The 21,923-nt window shown below is 36.8% G+C and overlaps 1 protein-coding gene across 2 annotated transcripts in view; it reads right to left on the bottom strand.

Moving 5' to 3' along the window:
• Positions 1 to 21,923, bottom strand: part of LONP2 (lon peptidase 2, peroxisomal) — a 166,292-nt gene that overhangs the window by 58,510 nt on the left and 85,859 nt on the right. For both annotated transcript variants that reach the window (XM_006872570.1, XM_006872571.1), the window contains 3 exons: positions 11,398 to 11,548; positions 8,874 to 9,000; positions 1,075 to 1,208 (listed from right to left, as the gene is read on the bottom strand). In XM_006872570.1, the coding sequence (XP_006872632.1) occupies positions 1,075 to 1,208; positions 8,874 to 9,000; positions 11,398 to 11,548 (412 nt within the window). The remainder of the gene's footprint in view (positions 1 to 1,074; positions 1,209 to 8,873; positions 9,001 to 11,397; positions 11,549 to 21,923) is intronic.

Genomic DNA, 21,923 nt, shown 5'->3' with positions numbered 1-21,923 from the left:
AACATTGTCTTTGTGGACTGTATTTATGGCAACTGATCTGGTGTCCCTCGAGTAACTCAATCCTTCAATGTGTTTGGTTATGTTTAAGACATTTTCATAACTTTTCCCACTACAACTGTCTTTAAATGTACTGTTCTTAGCAATGGAAACAAGCCTACCACAAATCATGATTCATTCATTCAATTCCTGTCTGGAAAGAGCTATGGAAATCAATCACTTGCTCTACTAGAAACACAATTTTCACGTCCTACTACATGTTTATTAAAGCAAGTTTTGACAGACCGCATAACAGCATGAACTAAGACCCCTTACAGTTCTTAGACAAGAAGGTAAAACATTTCAACTGGTTACCAATGGAAAAGTCAACATTTGACAATTTCAGTGTGAGAAAACTTTCCCATGACTCTCCCTGTCACTACCTCCACAATTATGCTTTTGTGAGAATTTAAATTTCATTTTAATTGTGTACCTATAAAAGAAAATACATGGGAAAAAACCCCCACAATATTAGAAGGTATTCCAGAATGCAAAAATCGGCCTTTGCGATACTAGAATAGCTTGGAATTCTTAATATATAGAAAATGCAGTAATTTTCTATGTTATAAGTAGTAACAATAACAATAACAAAAACTTAACAATAACCTGGGTGGGAACAAAATAACAGGACATCAAAACTCACACATAAAGTCTATCATTGTTACAAAAGTAGAAAAAGTTACTCTATTCCTTAATGCATTAAATATTGAGTATTATTCCAATTAAAACTTTGAATAATGCAAAGTCACTTTGAACCACAAGGTCGGTGGCTCAAGCTCACCAGCCGCTCCTTGGAAACTCTATACAGGGTCGCTATGGGTCCGAAACGACTCGATGGCACTTAACAACAACAACAAAAATAATGTTTGTAAAAGAGCAGACGTTTCTTAAAATACAACAAACATGAAGTTATTATTTAATCATTGGAAGCATCTATTAGTGGCGTGGCATGTGCTATCATTCCAAAGACAATTATCAAGTTTACTTTGCCATTCCCTCCTGCCACTAGGTCCAAGGGTACTAGGTCAGGTCACAAACCTTCTCCCTCAGCCATGTCGCCACGGTCCAGCTTGCCTTCCTTATGTTGTCCTTCTGCCACCTTCACAGCAACTGCTCGGCAAATGGCTCCAAACTTCCTGTCGAGAGAACGAACCCCTGCCTCTCTGGTATACCTATTAGAGAGAAATAGTACATATTAAAGAAAAACAATTTGTTTTTAGCCAAATAACGAATAAACGTGAACATAAGTAATGAAATTGAGTTTATACTAAAGAAATGCTTTACATTTAAAAATTCATTACACTTTTTGTCTGCTGTACTGCGGTGGTTTGCTTGCTGTAGTGAGGCTCAAAGTTATGCCACTAGTATTTCACATATCATGTATGGAAGACAGGTCTCAGCACAACTTCTAGACTAAAAGAGACTAGGAAGAAAGCCATGGCAGTCTACTTCTGAAAAAACTGACCAATGAAAACCTGATGAACAGCAGTGGAACACTGTCTTACAACAATGACAAAAGGTAAGCTCTTCAGGTTGTAAAAAATGCCTCCTCAAAATAGAGCTGACCTTAATGACATGGACTACATAGCTTTTGGGCCCTTCATTTACTGATGTGGCATAACTCAAAATGAAAAGCAGTAGCAGCAAATAATCAGAACATGGAGTGTACAAAGTATAAATCTAAGAAAATTACAAATTGCTAAAAATGAAATGGAATATATAAAGATCAATACCCTAGGCATTGGGTATTGCCAAATACCTTGGGTATTGGCCAAATACCTCCAGTATTTGGCCAATTTTGATTCAGATAATCAAAAAATCTGAAAGATAAACTGAAGAGTGATGGCATTGCCTCCATTGTTATAAAGCACATTGTAAGATCTATCCTGAAGCACAATGCTGTCAGGGATAGAATAATATCCAGAAGCATACAGAACTATTATACAGTTAACACAACTATTATTTGAATTTATGAACCAATTCCTAATGCCAATGATGAGAAACTCAAGATTTCTACTAACTTCTGCAGTCTGAAAGCTATCAGACATGAAACCAAGATGCACGGATAATCACTGGTAATAGAATGTGAAAAGTTGAAAACAAAGAAGGTTCAGCAGTTGGGAAAAGGTCTTTGTGATAGAAATAACTGTGGGGATTGCATGATAGAGTTTTACTTGACCAACGACTTATTCATTGCAAACACCTTTGTTCAACAACGCCAACGGTGACTATACATGAATCTCATCAGATGCAATACACAGAAATCAAATTGACTACATATCTGGAAAAAGATGATGGAGAAGTTCAATATCATCAGTAAGAATCAATTGATTATATGCAAGTTCAAGTTGAACCTGAAGATAATTAAAACAAATACACAAGAGTCAAAATGTCAACTTGACTATATCCACCTGAATTCAGAGACCATCTCAAGAATAGATCTGATGCATTGATTCAGATCATCAACTGGTGACCAAGGACCAGACAAGTTGTGCAATTACATCAAGGTCATCATACATGAAAAAGCCAAAATTTCATTAAAAAGACAAGAAAGAAAGAAAAGACCTAAGTAGATGTCAGAAGAGATGCTCACTCTTGCCCTTGAATACAGAGAAGCTAAAGTGAAGGGAAGGAATGATAGAGTAAAAGAACTGAAGATTTCAAAGGGTGGTTGTAGAAGACAAAGCAAAGTATAATGAAATGTGCAAAGACCTGGAGTTAGAAAACCAAAAGGGAAGAACACATTCAGCATTCTTCAATATGAAAAAACTAAAGAAAAGATTATAGCCTTGATTTGAAATGCTGAAGGATTTTACGGGCAAACTATTGAATGGTGTAGAAAGCATCAAAAAGATAGAGGAATACACAGAATTACAGTACCAAATAGCAATGGGCCATTCAATCATTTCAGGAGGTAGCATATGATCAGTAATTGATGGTACTGTGTGAAGAAGTCCAAGCTGCACTAAAAGCATTAAATCAAGGTTCCAGAAACTGACAGAATATCAATTGAAATATTTCAACAAACAGATGTAGCACTGGAGGTGCTCATCTGTCTATGCCAAGAAATTTGGAACACAGCCACCGGGTCAATCAATGGAAGAGATCCATATTCAGGCACATTTCCAAAGAGGTGATCCAATACAATGTGGACATTTTTTAACAATATCATTATAATCATATGCAAGTAAGATTTTGCTGAAGATAATTTTAAAACGTTTGCAGTAGTTGCCAGAAATCCAAACGAGATTTAGAAAAGAACATGGTGGCTGTGTGCCGTGGAGTTGGTTCTGACTCACAGCCACCCTGTCTGTACAGGGTTTCCGAGGCTGTAAATCTTTATGGGAGCAGAACGTCTCATCTTTCTCCCACGGAGCAGCAAGTAGTTTCAAACTGCTGCCCTTGCAGTTTGCAGCCCATAACCACTATGCTACCAGAGCTACTTAGAAAAGAACATGGAACAAGGAATATTACTGATGATGTCAGACGCATCTTGGCTGAAAGTAGAGAATACCAGAAAGATGTTGACTTGTGTTTTATTGACAATGCAAAGGCATTAAACTGTGTATCTCATAACAATTTATGGATAATACTGTGAAGAATGGGAATTCCAAAAGACATAATTGTGCTAATGCAGCACTTGTACATAGAACAAAAGGCAGTTATTTTAACAAAACAAGGGGATACTGAATGGTTTAAAACCAGAAAAGGTATGTGCCAGGGTTGTATCCTTTCACCATATTTATTTTCTGTGTATGTTCAACAAATAATTTTACAAATTGGATTATATGAGGAGGAACACAACATTAGGATGGAAGGAAGAAGGCTCATTAACAACCTGTGATATGCAGATGACACAACTTTGCTGGCAGAAAGCAAAGAGGACTCCAAGCATTTACTGATAAAGACCAAGACTACAGACTTCAAGACAGATTATACCTCAACACAAAAAAAATTAAAATCCTCACAACTCAACCAGTAAGCAATATTATGATAAATAGAGAAAACACTGAAGTTGTCAAAGATTTCATCATACTTGGATCCATAACCAACACCCACAGAAACATCAGTCAGGAAATCAAATGACGTATTGCACTGGGCAAATCTACTGCAAAAGACCTCTTGACAGTGTTCAAGAGGAAAGATGTCAATTTGAGGCTGATTCAAGCCATAGTATCTCCATCACCTTATTTGCATGTGAAAGCTGCACAATGAACAAGGAAGATGGAAGAACAGATGACTTTTAATTATATTGTTGAGCAAGAATACTGAAAGTACCATGGACTGCCAGAAGAACAAACTAATCTATCTTGAAGCAGTATAGCCAGAATGCTCCTTAGAAGTGAGGATAGTGAGACTTTGTTTCACAAACTTTGGACATATTACCAGGAAGGACCAGTCCTTGGAGAAGGACATCATGCTTGGTCAGTGAAAAAGTAGACAAACCTCAAGGAAACAAACTGACACAGTGGCTATAAGAATGAGGCCAAACACAGCAAAGATTGTGAGGATGGTGCAGGTATATGTCAATATTTCAACAGCACCGAACAACAGGAATAATTCCTTGAATAGAAATTTTCCCATATTTAAATTTTCTTGTTAAAATATTGTTATTTCATAAAAATACATATTTCATATGTATTTGCAGTCATAAGTTTTTCCTTTATACAGATTATCTTGAACTATTACTCTATATGTAAAAATGAATTTCAATTCCTCTACTTAAATTGCAAAAGTAAATTTGGCAGCACATAAATCACCATATACTGCTTAAGACTTCTTGCAAACAAACGGTGTTAAGAATAGTTCTAGAACTATTCTTGAAAGAATCAGAAATACAGCACTCTCTTCCCAAATGGAGCAAAAAAGAAAACTCTAGTCATTTTTTAAGAAATGTGATCATCATCTCTATTGAGTATATTTTCATTTTGGGAAAAGAAAGGAAGGAAGAAATGAAGGAATAAAGTTAAGTGATGCAAGCACTGTGATTTTCTAAAAAGGATTTAAAATGTGCTTAAGCAGAGATGTTTGAAAACACTTGCATGTTAAACTAAACTTTGTTAGCCATTATATTAATCCTCACAGTATACAATCATTTTTGGAAAGCCAGTTTTGGATGGATTTGAAATGGGCAGCATCAGATAGAGAATGTAGTTTTATTTGATAAACTGGATTTGATTAGGCAGTCCAGCATATATTTCTAGACTTTAAGGAAGCAGATTTTAACACATGGAAGACAAACTAGAGCTCTTGAATACAGTCTAAAGTGAAAACAGGATTTCAAACCAGTTTTTTCCTGGCTTAATCATGGCTAATGAAGCAAAACAAATGGATTTAAATTTGTAAAATGTGAGTGTACCAAAATGATAACTGGAATGGAAAAAAATTAACAGGTTGACGCCCTGCTAGAAACATACTATCCCTCTGAGAAAATAAGGACAGTCTGCCTGTTTCATAGCAACTAAATCACTTGACAGAAATACCAGAGCCCCATTCAAGGATGGCAGTAGACCGAGTCACATTAAATGTGTGTTGCTGTACATAACCTGGCAATAATCCAATTTCTTACATCAGGCATCGCAACACCTCTTCCAAGTCTCCCATTCCAGAGCTTCAACATATTAATTTTTCCCATTCTGGTTCTGTTTCAGTATATCCACATTTTACAAGTTTAGGTCTGTTCTACTTTCACTTTGGCTTGAAGCCTGGAGTAAAACAGATTTCACTTCAAGGCATGGTAGGATATAAAGTTCATGTTACATAACCACATTCAATTTCAACAGGAAGAAAACAAGGAAGCAAGTTACAAACAAACAAACAAACATATATAACAAAGCCCCAGTGTAGCTGTAACTTGTAGCTGATCAACAACTATTTCCTCAGTTCAATTTAAAGGGTTTGATGGAGGTAAAGGGGCTAATAAGCATATGAAAGAATGGTATGAATATGCAAAAATGGTATCAGTTCAGAATGAATTAAACTTAAGACCTTTTTAAAATGCATTTAGAATAAGAATGGCTATTAAGGATTGCAGCTAGTATAACATTGACAGATGACAAGAAGAAAGTTGTTGTCAAGTGACACTGGTCTGACTCATGGTGGTGGTGGTGGTTGTGTGCCTGGGAGTTGGTTCCAACCCACAGCGATCCTGTACAGTTTCCGAGGGAGCAGAAAGCTTCCTCTTTCTCCCACTGAACAGCTGGTAGTTTCGAACTGCTGACCTTGAGGTTCCCAGCCCAATTCGTTACCACTACACATCCGCTCCGCGGGAGAAAGATGAGGCTTTCTACTCCCGTAAAGATTTACACCCTCGGAAACCCTGTACAGGGTCGCTATGGGTCGGACCCGACTCGATGGCACTTAACAACAACAACAACACACATAGTGAACCTATATAGAGTTTTCGAGTAGTAGCTGGTGGATTTGAACTGCCGACCTTGTGGTTCAAACTGACTTTGTGTGTGTCATAGCCAATTCCTACTGGTACCTTTAAACTGAAAATGGAAGAATCACCAATGCCAGGTTGGTTGATATTTCTCTTCAATGACTTTAACATAAAGATGCTACCGAAATTCCCATTTTTAGAGGACATCAAATGATAAGAGTTGATGGTAATAAAGAATCACAACAAATCAATTTGCTGTGGTGGTAGCTGAATCTAACAATGATATATATAATTATAAACTACATTTTGGATAGATGGAGTTTAGCAGAAATTCATATCAAAAAAATTAATTGTATTAATTAGCCATAAGTGTAACAGGCATAAGAATAACCTAAAAAAATGCTTAGAACCATGGGCTATAAGCCAAACCAGATCCACCATCACTGAGTCAATTCCGACTCCTGGTGACGCCACATGTGTCAAGAGTAGAACAGTCATCCATAGGGTTTTCTAAAGGCTGTAATCTTAAAAAGACGAGGCCAGGCCTTTCTTTTGCAGTGTAGCTTGGGCAGATCTGAACCTTTTGATGCGTAGACAAGTGCAAACCGCTTGCACCACCATGGATCAATAAAATAGACTAAGAAAGCAATGGTCTTCTTACATTGTTAAGACTATATCTGAAATATTATATTACATTCTGAGTGTTTCATTTTAAAAGAGAGATTGAAAGCACAGGATTCATTCTGAAGTGAAATTCATTCATTCAAGGCAGTGAAAAATGTCAAGAACAGCAAAGAAAATAGGAATGTTTAGCTTGTAAGATGAGGAAATTTATGGGGTATTGGGACTGATATTTTTTTATGAAGAATTATTTTTAATGTCAGAAATTATACTGCAATTCCAGATGTTCCTATAGAGTAGAACTAGAAAATTATGTAATCCACTGCTATTCTCAGACTGTAGATCTTTACAGGAGCAGACAGCCTCATCTTTCTCCTGAGGAGTGGCTAGTGGGTTTGAACCACTGATGGTGCAATTAGTAGTCCACACCCTAACCCACAGTGCTAACACGGCTCCTTAGAAAATTGTTTTGTTGTTGTTAAGTGCTGTCAAGTCAGTTCTGACTTATAGCGATCCTGTATAGGATTTCTAAGGAGCAGCTGGTAGGTTTGAACTGCCAACCCTGGAGTTAGCAGTCCAGTGCTTATCGCCATATCTGGTTTTGGAGTGAATATAAAGATTATATAGTACATATTCACCAATGGGTAGCGAGTGGTAGCAAAGCCTCCTAGCATTGGAAGTAATTAAGTAGGCTGGTTATATTGGGAAGTAAGTAGAACTATATGACCTCTAAGATTCCCTCCTCTCCTACTGAAGAGTCTGATTATGATACATTCTCAAACATGGAAAACTCAAATTTTGTTACTCTATGTCCTAGATTTGATAATAAACTAAATACCCAAAACATGCCTGGAGTAACATACCTATCCAATTTCCAACACTAAAACTAATAGAACTGTTCAGAGATATGTCTATAGCTTTTAAAAGGCCTGAGGTTTTAAGCAACAGTGTATGAAAAATAATAGTTCTCCAAGCAATAAATGGGAAATATAATATATCTGGTGGTATCCATCCAGTTAAACACAAAACAAGAACAGGAACTTCCAGGTCAGATTTAGTCTTACTGTTCTATGTATAAATTTTAAAAGATGTCCACAAGAAGTCTGGCTTAAATCAAAAGACAGTGTGACTGGCCAAACTGAATTCAAAATGGAGAGATCCTTCACATTTTTGGAAAAACGGCAGTAAATAGAAAAGAGCTACATAAGGAGTGCCTGGCAGTGTGACACAATTTGCTAGATGATGCAATGGATTTGTAATACTGAGCCAGGAAAACTACTAAGATGTTATGGTAGATACAAATTCTCCACAGAGAATTTTTTCCATTCAAACACACAATCTATAAATTAGACTAAGCAATACTCTAGTCAGACAATTTATATAGTGCTTGTCACAGGTTTACGCACTTGTAGCAAACTTTGGAAAGAAACTTTTCTATCAGTGTTAATTCTAAAGATTCTTAAATTTTCTCAGTCATAGAGAAGAGAAGAAAACCTGAATAACCTAAAACAGATGTCTGAAAGTAGCATTTTGTCTCGTATAAGAATTCAGTAACTTTCAACATCCTGGTCCTATTACGTCTCTCTATTATTTCCCATGCTTTTGGCTGTTAATTTATCAAATTCTGGCTCATCTAAGGTCCTTAGCTATGAAGATATTCTAAATGCTTTCTCTATGAGTTTCTACATAACACACAGCCCAGTATACATTAGTAGCTATGGAAACACTAGCAGGGAATCTGTTCAGGAGCAATTGATGTTACAAGTTTGCCAATAAAATAATCTCTTTTTCACACTCAAACATAAATGGAGCCTCAGGATGGCTGACTAACCTGGTGATGATGTCAAGAGTAGTAACCTGAGGTATCTGAATCTGCTGAGGTGTGAGTCCATGCTGTTCCAGTTGCTTTGGGATCAAGTGCCTGTGGGCAATCTCTATCTTCTCCTCTTGTGTATACCCTGTAAAAGAAAGTGATCTACTTTTGTAATTATTCACATGGCTACTACAGTGTCATGCCTTTTTAATGAATCAAAAGCAGATTCAATGGATCGCGGATTTCGAATGAATAAAGTATACTTCAACTAAGACTATTATAAAAATAAAAAAGTATAACCTCAAATCAATGAATGTTAAAATTTCCAACTTTTTGACAAATGAAACAAACACATACTATATCTCTCATAAAAAAGAAACCTGAATCAGACTTTAGAGTTCTGATCTCAAATTCAAATGCTATTATAGAATAGAAAAAGAAATAGATTGCTTTTCTTTAGCATAAATTGATACCTTATAAAGCTCAACCAGGGGTGGAGAAGGCAGCTTCACTTAAACAAACAGTGAGCTTCCAGGGAAGGGCTCCAAAAGAACTATTTCTAGAACTATGACCACACATTTTAGCAAGAGAAGAAAACAATATTTAGATGTCCCCATAAGTTTGTTTTTCTCAAATGCTGGAATTACATAATTTCAATTTTGAAAACAATTTATCTTTTGATTTCTTCAATATCTTTTTTTTGCAGCAAGTGAGAAAAAAGAAGTCTGTACAGATCTACTGTCTTTAAATCCTGTAAGATTCCCTGAACATATGTCCTTCCCTTTCACTTTGTTGTTGTTGTTAAGTGCCGTCAAGTTGGTTGTGACCCATAACGACCCTATATAAGAGCTAGGCTGTTGAACTTGAACCACCATCCTTATGGCTCAAATTGACTTTGCAGTCCAGTGTATTAACCCACAGCACCACACCAGGACTCCAAGTTGACAGGGCATCATTTGAATACAAAGAAGAGGTTAAAAACACCAGAAGAAGATATGGTGACCAAACCTGCCAAAGGAAGGTGGTTTCATCTATCCACCTCTGCAGCAGCTGTCCTGAATATTTCATTTCATGTTAGTGTATCTTAGGGAGTTTCAACGTTAATTTGGAGCGTCCAGGCAACTGGGTCTAAATAATTCTTTATTTTGGTCTTATAAATAAGCAGAAGCAACTTTTTTGCCCCCACTCTACCATACTTTAAAACTAAATACAGGAATCCATAGAACTCATAGAAAATTAAGAAATCCAATTATCATTCATTTAATAGTAAAAATACATTTCAGACGAATATGAGAAATATATTTAGATTACATTTAGAATCTAAATAAATTCAGATTTCACTTTATTTCAATTTAAGAAATAGATATCTGATCTCTTCTTGGATAAAATAATTCCAAGCAACAAAAGAAAAGTACACATAAAAGGGATATGAAGTCCTGGTGTGCACGGTATGATAAGAACTAGACTGGTAACTACAAGCTCTACAATTCAAACCCAACTGCTCCTCGGAAACCCTATATAGGGCCTCACAGAGTTGGATGGGACTCGACTGCACTAACAGCAACAACAACGGAACTAAGTGACTTTATTTCAGATACTTCAGTTGAAGAGACTGACGATTCGTTTGAAAAAACAGACTACATTACAGATTCAACTGAAGAGAAATTTAAAAAGTACTAGGCACTTTCATAGGAGCTCTGGTAGCGTAGTGGTTACGAATCGGGCTGCGAACCTTAAGGTCAGCGGTTCGAAACTACCAGCCGCTCCGTGGGAGAAAGATGAGGCTTTCTACTCCCGTAAAGATTTACACCCTTGGAAACCCTGTACAGGGTCGCTCAACGGCACTTAACAACAACAACAACAGGCACTTTCATACAAATGTAAGATGTGGAATAAAAAGAAGAAAGTTTAGCTACTTATTAGGAATGCCCTCTTAATGAGAATAAATGATTATGTAACACTTTCCTAGCGAGATGCTAGAAACTTCGTGATCTAATACACAGAAAGCCAAGTTGACTGTAAGAAGATCTACTTTTGGTTTTGGCACACTGACTTTACATATTGCTGCTGTTTTTAAGTGCCATTGAGTTGGTTCTGACTCCTAGTCACCCTGTATACGGTTTCCAAGGAGCAGCTGATGAATTTGAACTGCTGACCTTGTGATTCGAACTGACTTTGCAGTATTTATCCGACAGTGCCATACCAGGCGTCCATATAACGTACTGTTGTTGTTGTTGTTGTTGTTATGTGCCGTGGAGTCAGTTCCGACTCATAGCGACCCTGTACAGGGTTTCCGAGGCTGTAAATCTTTACGGGAGCAGAAAGCCTCATCTTTCTCCCACGGAACAGCTGGTAGTTTCAAACTGCTGACCTTGCGGTTAGCAGCCCGATTCGTAACCACTACGCTACCAGAGCTCCTTATAAAACGTATTAAGAACTGATAAATTCGTTAGTCAAAAACTTCACAGCATGACCAACTTTAAAGAATTATGCTTTGAAAGGAAAGTATGCCAAATAATGACTTTATTTATTAATCAAGTACCTGGAACCTGAATGATCTCCATTCTGTCTAATAAGGCAGGTGGAATAGTTGCAGTGGTATTGGCTGTAGCTATAAAAAGGACTTGGGAAAGGTCAAAGGCCACATTTAGATAATGATCTGTGAAGTTATGGTTTTGTTCTGGATCCAACACCTAGGAGAGAACAATAAGTAAGCATTTAAACAAGAAAAATATATACATTAAGACATACAAGATGCATTAGCAAGGTTGATAGTTTGGCTTTATATAGTTGGTTTGGCAAACATGGATAATACTAAAACTTATGGCATCATTCTTGCATCCTCCATCCACACTCTAAATACTTGTTTCTTAATGAAAAATGTTCAATATCAAAAATTTGGAGAACACATAAAAGTACAAAGAAGTAAAAATCACCTTTACAAACTTTCTTCTTAAATCTATTAATGACTCATTTGTGACCAAGTTACCAAACCTGCAGAACCAGTTTCCATCTTGGTAACACTCCCTGTCTTAACTATTTTGGGAATTTAAAGTAAACATGTAGAGTATTTTGAAGTTATTAGATAGAAGGTAAAATAATCATCACCATATTCCCCCTCAAATATTATTAGGAACTCTGGTATAAATTCTTTAGCTGAAAGAGAAATTCCAATTAAGAGCAAACTAGTAAAAATTACTACATTATTATATTCTGATACAGTACAAGGGAAAATTCACTTTTCAAAAACACCTTAAAGCAATACCTTATTGTTTTGATGACCAAAGTATTAGTATTTCTTAAAGTACAGTTCCAAAATTGTCAACAACTGTGTATTTAAAAACTGTGTCTTTAGGTTACTGCTCAAAGGCTTCAAGTCAAAGCCACTCACAGCTGACTGGCCTACTGGTTGTTTCAGAAGCCGTCTAGTACCCTTTGCATGTTCTAATCTTTAAAGATGAACACTCCTTTCATTACCACTCCTGTCATTTACAACAAGTTACATAGATAAAAAAGAAGTAAAATGGCTACAACAAAATAAGTAAAATGACTAAATATTTTACTCCATAATCAGTTTTTCCATGCTTCTGATTTTCTTTCTAAAGTTTTAGTCTGAAAAACTTCCATAAGTAGTTTTAATTCATGTAATATTTACATATGTTTTAAGTGCCATCAAGTCAGTTCTGACTCACTGTGACCCTATATAGTGTTTCCAAGGAGCAGCTGATGGGTTTGAACTATCGACATTACAGTTAGCAGTCCAGTGTTTATCCTACAGCCCCACACTAGGACTCTAATCTAACATATAACCTTGAATTATAAACATTAATATTCAAAACTCAGTGTTAATCTAGAATACAATTTACAGAAAGTACGAATATTCTTATTTTCACAAAACTTAATGCTTGATGTTTAGTTAGAATTATGTTTAGTAGAAGAATAATTTAAGAGTAATCTTAACTGTCAGAATCCTGGTGTGGCACTGTAGAATAAGCACCCAACCTCAAGGTTGGTTTGAACTACAAGGACAGCAGTTCAAACTCACTAGCCGCTCCATGGAAACCTGTACAGGGTCACAATGAGTCGGAACCTACTCAACAGCACTCAACAACAGCAACAATCTTACTTCCCGCCAATTATCTGAAAACTGGTAATTTATATATGAAAAAAATATAGCAATTTTAAACCGATTGTCTAGTGAAATATAAAATATATTCCTCAGTGGCACTGTTTAAACGTAATACATAAATGTTGGACATTGTTGTTGTTAGGTGCCCTTGATTCAGTTCTAGTTTATAAAATGAAACAACACATTGAAACACTCCCTGGTCTGGTGCCATCCTCAAAACCACTGTTACGCTTGAGCCCACTGCTATTGCCACTGTGCCAATCCATCTCGTTGGGGGTCTTCCTCTTTTTACGTTGACCCTCCACTTTACCAAGCATAATGTCTTTCTCCAGAGACTGGGACCTTCTGATGTGTCTGAAGTATGAGAGATGAAGTCTTGCCATAATGGTTTCTAAGGAGCATTCTGGCTGTACTTCTTCCAACACAGACTTATTTGTTCTTCTGGTAGTCCGTGGTACTTTTCACATTCTTCTCCAACACCAGAACTCAAACTCATCAATTCTTCTATGGTCTTTCTATTTATTGTGCAAGTTTCACATGCATATGAGGCTAGTGAAAATACCATGGCTTGGGTCAAGTATACCTTAGTCTTCAAATTCACATCTTAGAACACTTTTAAAGAGGTCTTGTGCAACAGATTTGCCTAGTGCAATATGTTGTTTGATTTCCAAGCAGCTACTTCCATGAGTATTCATAGTTGCTCCAAACAAAATGATGTCTTTGATAACTTCAATCTTTTCTCCATTTATCATGATGTTATTTACTGGTCCACTGGAAAGGATTTTTGTTTTCTTTACATTGAGGAGCACCCATATTGGAGTCTATGGTCTTTGATCTTCATAAGTTAAGTATTTTAAGTCCTCTTCACTTTCAATAAACAATGTTGTGTCATCTGTATATTGTAGGTATTTTTATTGAGTCTTCCTCCAATCCTAATGCCTCGCTCATCATATAATTCACCCTTCTTATATTATTTACTCAGCATGCTGGATATGTTTTAGAAATGATTTTTAGAAATAACTGTTGAAGTTATTTCTTTCTTTCCCTTAAAGTTTTAAGATTGTTGTTGTTGTTGTTAAGTGTTGCCAAGTTGGTTCCAACTAACATCAACCCTGTATAGTTTCCAAGGAGCAGCTGATGGATTTGAACCACCAACCATGCAGTTAGCAGTCCAGTGCTTATCCTGTACCACACCAGGAAAAATACTGGGGTTTAAGAAAGAAATAGGAAAATAATAAAACAATGAGGTCCTTTAAAATGTATTACAGGACACTCAAAATACTAGAGGTAGAGCTGCCGTATGACCCAGTGATTTGACTTCCAGATATCTTCTGTAGGGATCTAAGAGAAGTGACATGAACAGACATATGCAACACCTATGCTCCTTGCAGCACTATTTATGATAGCAAAAAGATGGAAACAACCTAAGTGCCCATCAATGGATGAATAGATAAGCAAAATGTGTACATACATACAATGACTACCACAGAAAAGATGAAGGGAGAGGAAAACAAGGAAAATTAAAAGAGTTAAAGTGATACAGGTAAACACCGTTGACTTACAGTATTTACATGGATGGGATTGCAATCATTGTAATTACACAGAGTATCTGATTTGTGGAATGTGGAACTGATGATCTGTTCTGTAATCTCTACTCAATTCACAATAAAAAAATTTAAACCAAAAAGGAAAATAAACTATAAAATCAATTTAAAAAACATTATTCTTAGACTGAGGTTTTGTGACAATGAAATTATGTGACGCCCAATTTGCCTGCATTCACCTTTTATTTCTACCCACTTGTGTGTCAGTTTGTCGTTCTGTGGTGGTTTGTGTGTTGCTGTGATTCTGAAGCTATACCAAGGGTATTTTAAATACCAGCAGGGTCACCCACAGTGGACAAGTTTCAGCTGAGCTTCCAGATGACGACAGATTAGGAAGAAGGAAAGATGGACTACTTCTGAATATTTAGTTACTTAAAACCTTATGAATAGCAGTGGAACACTGTCAGATAGCACCAGAATATTGTCAAATATAGTACCAAAAGATGAGCTCCTCAGGTTGAAAGGCACTCAAAATACAACTGAGGAAGAGCTTCCTCCTCAAAGTAGAGTTGACCGTGACGAAGCAAACGGAGTAAAGCCTTTAGGACCTTCATTTGCTGATGGGGCACAACTCAAATGGAAGAGAGAGAGCTGTCAACATCCATTAATAATCAGAATATAGAATGTATGAAGTATGGATCTAGGAAAACTGCAAATTGTCAAAAATGAAATGGAACTCATAAACATAATCCTAGGTATTAGTGATCTGAAATGGACTGGTATTGGCCATTTTCAATCTGACCATCACATGGATTATTAAACTGGAAATGGAAAATTGAAGAGGAATGGCGTCACATTCATCATCAAAAAGAACTTATCAAGATCTATCTTGAAGTACAACTCTGTCTCTGATAGGATAATATCTATACGCCTACAAGAAAGACCAGTTAGTATCACTATTATTCAAATTTATGTATCAACCACTAAAGCTAGTGATGATGATGGAGAATTCTACCAACTTCTTCAGTCTGAAATTGATCAAATATGCAATCAAGATGTACTAATCATAACTAGCGAATGGAATGCAAAGGTTAGAAACAAAGAGGAAGGATCAGTAGTTGGAAAATATGGCCTTGGCGACAGAAATGATGCTGGAGAGCTCATGATAGAATTTTGCAAGATCAATGATGACTTCTTTGCAAACACCTTGAAACAACACAAAAGACAACTATACACATGGACCTCAGCAGATGGAATACACAGAAATCAAACTGACTACATCTGTGGAAAGAGACGGTGGAAAAGCTCTATGTCATTAGCCAAAATAAGGCCAGATAGTGGAAAAGGCAAATTTCAGAGTTCCTTTTGATATCCATTTTGGTCTTTTCCTTCTTTCTTGTCTTCTTAATGACCTTTTGCTTACTTACTGGATGATGTTCTTGATGTCATCCCACAACTCTTCTGGTCTTCGGTCTTTAGTGTCCAATGCATCAAATCTGTTCTCCAGAGCATCTCTAAATTCAGGTGGGATATGTTCAAGGTCATATTTTGGCTCTTGTGGACTTGTTTTAATTTTCTTCAGCTTGAGCCTGAACTTGCATATAAGCAATTGGTATTGCTCATTATTCATTTTCTAACTTTCACATGCATATGAGGTGACTGAAGATACCATGGCTTCAGTCAAGCACACCATAGTCCTTAAACTGACATCTTTGCTCTTTAAAAGACTTGAAAGAGGTTTTTTTTGCAAATTGCCTAATGCAATATGCCCTTCGATTGCTTGATTGCTCCTTCCTTGAGTACTGATTGTAGATCTAATCAAAATGAAGTCTTTAACAACTTCAATCACTTCTCCATTTATCATGTTATTGGTCCAGTTTTGAGAATCTTTGTTTTCTTTACATTGGGATGTAATACATACTGAAGGCTGCAGTATTTGTTCTTCATCAGTAAATGCTTTAAGTCCTCTTCATGTCCAGCAAACAAGGTTGTATAATCTGCATACTGAAGGTTGTTAATAAATCTTCCAATCTTAATGTCACATTTTTCTTCATATAATCCAGCTTCTCAGGTTATTTGTCCAGCATATAGACTGAATAAATATGATGAAAGGATACATCCCTGGCACACAGCTTTTCTGATTTTAAATCATTCAGTATTCCCTTTTTCTATCCCAATGACTTCCTCTTGATCTGTGTATGGGTTTCTCATGAGCACAATAAAATTTTCTGGAATATCCATTCTTTACAATATTGTCCATAATTTGTCATGATTCAGACAGCTTTGTATAGTCAATAAAGCACAAAAACTGGTATTCTCTGCTTTCAGCCAAGATTCATCTGAAATCAGCAATATTATCCTTAGTCCCACATCTTCTTCTGAATCTGGCCTGAATTTCTGAAAGTTTCATGTCTATGTACTGCTGCAACCATTTTTAAAACTACCTTTAGCAAAATTTTACTAGCATGTGTTGTTAATGCTATTGTTTGATGATTTCCGCATTCTGTTGGGTCACCTCTCTTTGGAATGGACACAAATATGGATCTCTTCCAATCAGTTGGCCACGTAACTGTCTCCCAAATTTCTTGCATAGACAAATGAGGGCCTCCAGGGCTGCATCAGTTTGTTGAAAGACTTCAATTTGTATTCCATCAATTCCTAGAGTCTTGTTTTTCCATCAATGTCTTCAGAGAAGCTTGTATCAGTTCTTGATCATATGCAACCTCATCGCCCGTTTCTTTTTGATACAGTGACTCTGTGTATTCCTTCTATCTTCTTTTGATACTTTCTGCATCACTCAATATTTTGCCCATAGGATCTTTCAATATAGCAAGTCAAGGTTTGGATTTTTCTCTTCAGAGCTTTTAGATTGAGAAATGTTGAGCCTTTTGGTTTCCTAACTCCAGGTCTTTGCACTTTGTTTTCTTGAGCTGCTCTTTTGAAATTTTCTGTTCAACTCTTTAATTTCCTCATTTCTTTAATTCACTTTAGCTTCTCTACACTCACAAGGAAGACATCTGGCCAACTGATTGGAAGAGATCCATATTTGTGCCCAATCCAAAAACAGGAGACCCAATGGAATATGGAAATCATCAGATATCTTTGCTATCCCATATGAGTAAAGTTTTACTAAAGGCAATACAGAAACGGCTGCAACCATATATTGACAGAGAATTTCCAGAGGTTCAAGCCAAATTCAGAAGAGGATGTGGAACGAGGGATATCACTGCTGATGTAAGATGGATCTGGCTGAAAGCAGAGTACCAGAAAGATGTTTACCTGTGCTTTATTGACTATGCAAAGGCCTTTGATTGTGTGGATCATAAGCTATGGATAACATTGTGAAGTATGAGTATTCCAGAACACTTAATTGTGCTCATGAGGAACCTGCACACAGACCAAGAAGCAGTTGTTCAAATAGAACATGGGAACAGTGAATGGTTTAAAATTAGGAAAGGTGTGCAACAGGGTTATAGTCTTTCACCATACTATTCAACCTGTGTACTGAGCAAATAATACGAGAAGCTGAGTTATATGAAGAAAAAGGTGACCAGGATTGGAGAAAGACTCATTAACAACCTGCGATGTACAGATGATACAACCTTGCTTGCTGAAAGTGAAGAGGACTTAAAACATTTACTGATGAAGATCAAAGACCATAGCCTTTGGTATGGATTGCATCTCAACGTAAAGAAAACAAAAATCCTCACCACTGGACCAATAAACAACATTGTTATCAATGGAGAAATGATTAAAGTTGTCAAGGACTTCATTCTTCTTGGATCAACCATCAACACTCATGGAAGCAGCAGTCAAGAAATTAAACTGCATATTGCATAAGACAGATCTGCTGCACAAGACCATTTTAAAGTATTGAGCAAAAGTTTCTGCTTGAGGCCTAAGGTGTGCCTGACCCAAGCCATGGTATTTTCAATAACCTCATATGCATGCGAAAGCTGGGCAGTGAATAAGGAAGATCATAGAAGAATTGATGCATTTGAGTTACAGCGTTGGAGGAGAATACTGAAAGTACCATGGGCTGCCAAAAGAACAAACAGCTATGTATTGGAAGAAGTGCAGCCAGAGAGCTCCTTGGAAACCAGGATGCTCAAACTTCGTCTCTCATACTTCGGATATATTGTCAGGAGGGACAAGTCACTGGAGAGGTATATCATGTTTGGTAAGGTGGAGGGTAAGAGATAAAGAGAAGCCCCCAGTGAGATGGAATGGCAAAGTGGCAGCATCAATGGGCTCAAGCATGGCAACAATTGTGAGGTTAGCCCAGGACTGGGCAGTGTTTCATTCTGTTGTGTATAGGGTCGCTAAGAGTCGGTATCGACTCGATGGCACCTAACAACAACAACACTCACAAGTACGTTTCAGATTCTCTTTAACAACCATTTCCGTCTTTTCTTTCTTTCCTGTCTTTTGAATATATTTTTGCTTTTCCCTGTATAATGTTCTTGATGGCATCCCACAACACTTTGGTTTTTGGTCATTGGTGTCTAATGTGTCAAATCTGTTCTTGAGATGGCCTCTACATTTAAGTGGAATATATTCAAGTCATACTTTGGTTCTCATGGACATGCTTTAACTTTCTTCAGCTTCAGCTTGAACTTGCATATGAGCACTGAATGATCTATTCCAGTTGGCCCTGGTCTGGTTTTTGGTTGATGATACTGAGCTTCTCCATCGTTTTTCCCCACATATGTAGTCAATTTGATTCCTGTGTATTTCATAAGGTGAGGCCTTTAATGTTGTTTAAAAAAGGTGTTTACAATGAATAAGTTATGGGCAGTGGTGGTGGTAGTGGTGTGCTGTGAAGTCTGTTCTGACTCAGAGAGACCTTGTATAGTTTCCAAGGCTGTAAATCTTTATGGGAGCAGAAAGCAGCATCTTTCTCCCGTGGAATGGCTGGTAGTTTTGAACTGCTGATCTTGTCCCTAGCAGCCTGACTCGTAACCACTACACTACCAGAATAAGTCGTTGGTCCTACTGAATTCTATCATACAATCTCCAGTATCATTTCTATCATCAAGGCCTTATTTTCCAACTACTGATCCTTCTTTGTTTCTAACTTTTGTATTCCAATTACAAGTAATTATCAAAGTATCTTGTTTACATGTTTGATCCATTTCAGATGGCAAAAGTTGGTTATTATTCTTGTTAAGTGCCATTGAGTCAGTTCCGTCTCATAGTGACCCTATGAAGGGTTTCCCAGGAGCAGCTGGTGATTTTAAACTCATGACTGTGCAATTTAAACCAACCTTGTGGTTGAGTGCATATGCAACAGTGCCACAATTTCATCATCACCGGCTCTAGTGGATGGTACATAAATCTGCGTAATAGTGGTATAGCTTGGTCTTCCTTGTAGGCATACGGATATTATCCTACCACAGACAGCATTGTACTTCAAGATAGAGCTTGAAATGGTCTTTTTGTTTTTGTTTTTAAATTACCCTATATTTATTTATATACAACATAAAGTCCCAACTTCTGTCACACCAAGGCATTTCAATTTAGGAATACTGAACCCACCACTATAGAAATAAGACAAACAGATTATAAGCAACCAAGCACTCAGATGATAAAACAACAAAATGAGATGAAATTTATAGCTAAAGAGATATATTAGAAGTGAAGACACCATTATTATAAAATTGATCATTTAGAAACAAAAGAAATCAGATATACACTGCTGTAAAATGAACTGTTGACATGAAACAAAGGCGTAACATAATAATCACAGTGAAAGAACAAATAACAAAATCAAAACATTTGCACCATAAGCAATATGGAAGATACAGATGATGGAACTTATGAATATATTCTGTTCCTAAAAAAGTATTCAACCATATAAAACAATAATAAAAAAATTACCCACCAAATAAAAAACTAAATATTCATATTCACAAGTAGCAATAAAAACTAAACCAAAAATTGATGCATAATTATCAATGCCCAGGAAACAATACATATGTATGCACACATTTTTCTTCTATAATTAAACAAACAAACATAAACCCAAATGGCCTATCAGTTCTCCACAGCAACATCCAGGGTCAAAGACAGTAAATGCTGCTGCTATTGTAAGGTGCCATGGAATACGTTCTAACTCATAACTAACCTATGCACAACAGAATAAAACAATGACCATCCTTGCAATTGTTAATGTTTAAGTCCTTTGGTCCTGCATCTGTGTCAATCCACCTTCCTCTTTTTCACTGATTCTCCACTTTTCCAAGCACAATGAACTTCTCCAGGGACTGGTGCCAGCTGATAATATGCCCAAGGTATGAGAGATAAAATCTCACCATCCTTACTTCTAAGAAGCATTCTGGTTGCCCTTGAAATGCTCTTTTTGATGATGAATACAACACCCTTTCACTTAAATCTGAGGTTCCCGACATAGTAAACCATACGACTGTTGGATTCAAAATGACCACTACCAGTCTATTTCAGCTCACTAATGCCTACCATATTGATCTTCATGCATTCCATTTCATTTTTTACTACTTCCAATTTTCCTAGCTTTATACTTCACATATTCTACATTCCAATTATTAATGGATGCTTGCAGCTGTCTTGAAAGCTTTGCTCCATTTGCATCATTATGATCAACTCTACTTTGAGGAAAGCTGTCCACCAGTCCTATTTTGAATACCTTCCAACCTAAGGACCTTAACTTGCAGCACTGTATTTATCAACGTTTTGCTACTATTCATAGGGTTTTCATCTTCTGGCACTGTATCTGACAATATTCACTGCTATTCCAAAGATTCTCAACAGCTAATCATTCAAAAGCAGTCTGCCTTTCCTTCTTCCTAGTTTGTCTGAGTCTGGAAGCTCCCCTGAAACCTGTCCACCACAGATGACCCTGCTGGCACTTAAAATACCAGTGCACGGCTTTCAGCATCATAGCAACACACAAGCCACCCCAGTAAGACAGACTGGAATACAAATGGTGGGAATAACATGTAATACAGGAAGGTTAAAAATTAGGTAATGGAAAAAACTATGCCTGCCATTTGCTAATAAAAAGAATCACAAAATTAGTATCAGCCCATGGAAAAACCAAAATTAAAACCCTGAATGAAACGCAGAAAATAATTTTGTCTAGACAGCAAGATATATTAGCAATGAAGATATAACAAACACAGTAAAATGAAATAATAAATATTCTATTAGAAATTGCAAAGTGAAACTGACAGTAGAGAAACTGCACTTATCATCTCTCAATTTATATGCGGAAAAAATAAATGTAAACCTACAGAATAGCAGTAGCATAACAAATACACACACACGTATCTTCATTGTTATTGTTGTTAAGTGCCGTCCAGTTGGTCCCAATGCATAGCGACCTTGTATAGGGTTTCCAAGGAGAGGTGGCTGAGT

The sequence above is a fragment of the Chrysochloris asiatica genome, unplaced genomic scaffold (genome assembly GCF_000296735.1).
Source record: "Chrysochloris asiatica unplaced genomic scaffold, ChrAsi1.0 scaffold00204, whole genome shotgun sequence".
NCBI classification, from domain to species: Eukaryota; Metazoa; Chordata; class Mammalia; order Afrosoricida; family Chrysochloridae; genus Chrysochloris; species Chrysochloris asiatica.
The sequence above is the reverse complement of the archived record's forward strand: the minus strand, read 5'-3'. Positions and strand labels throughout refer to the sequence as shown.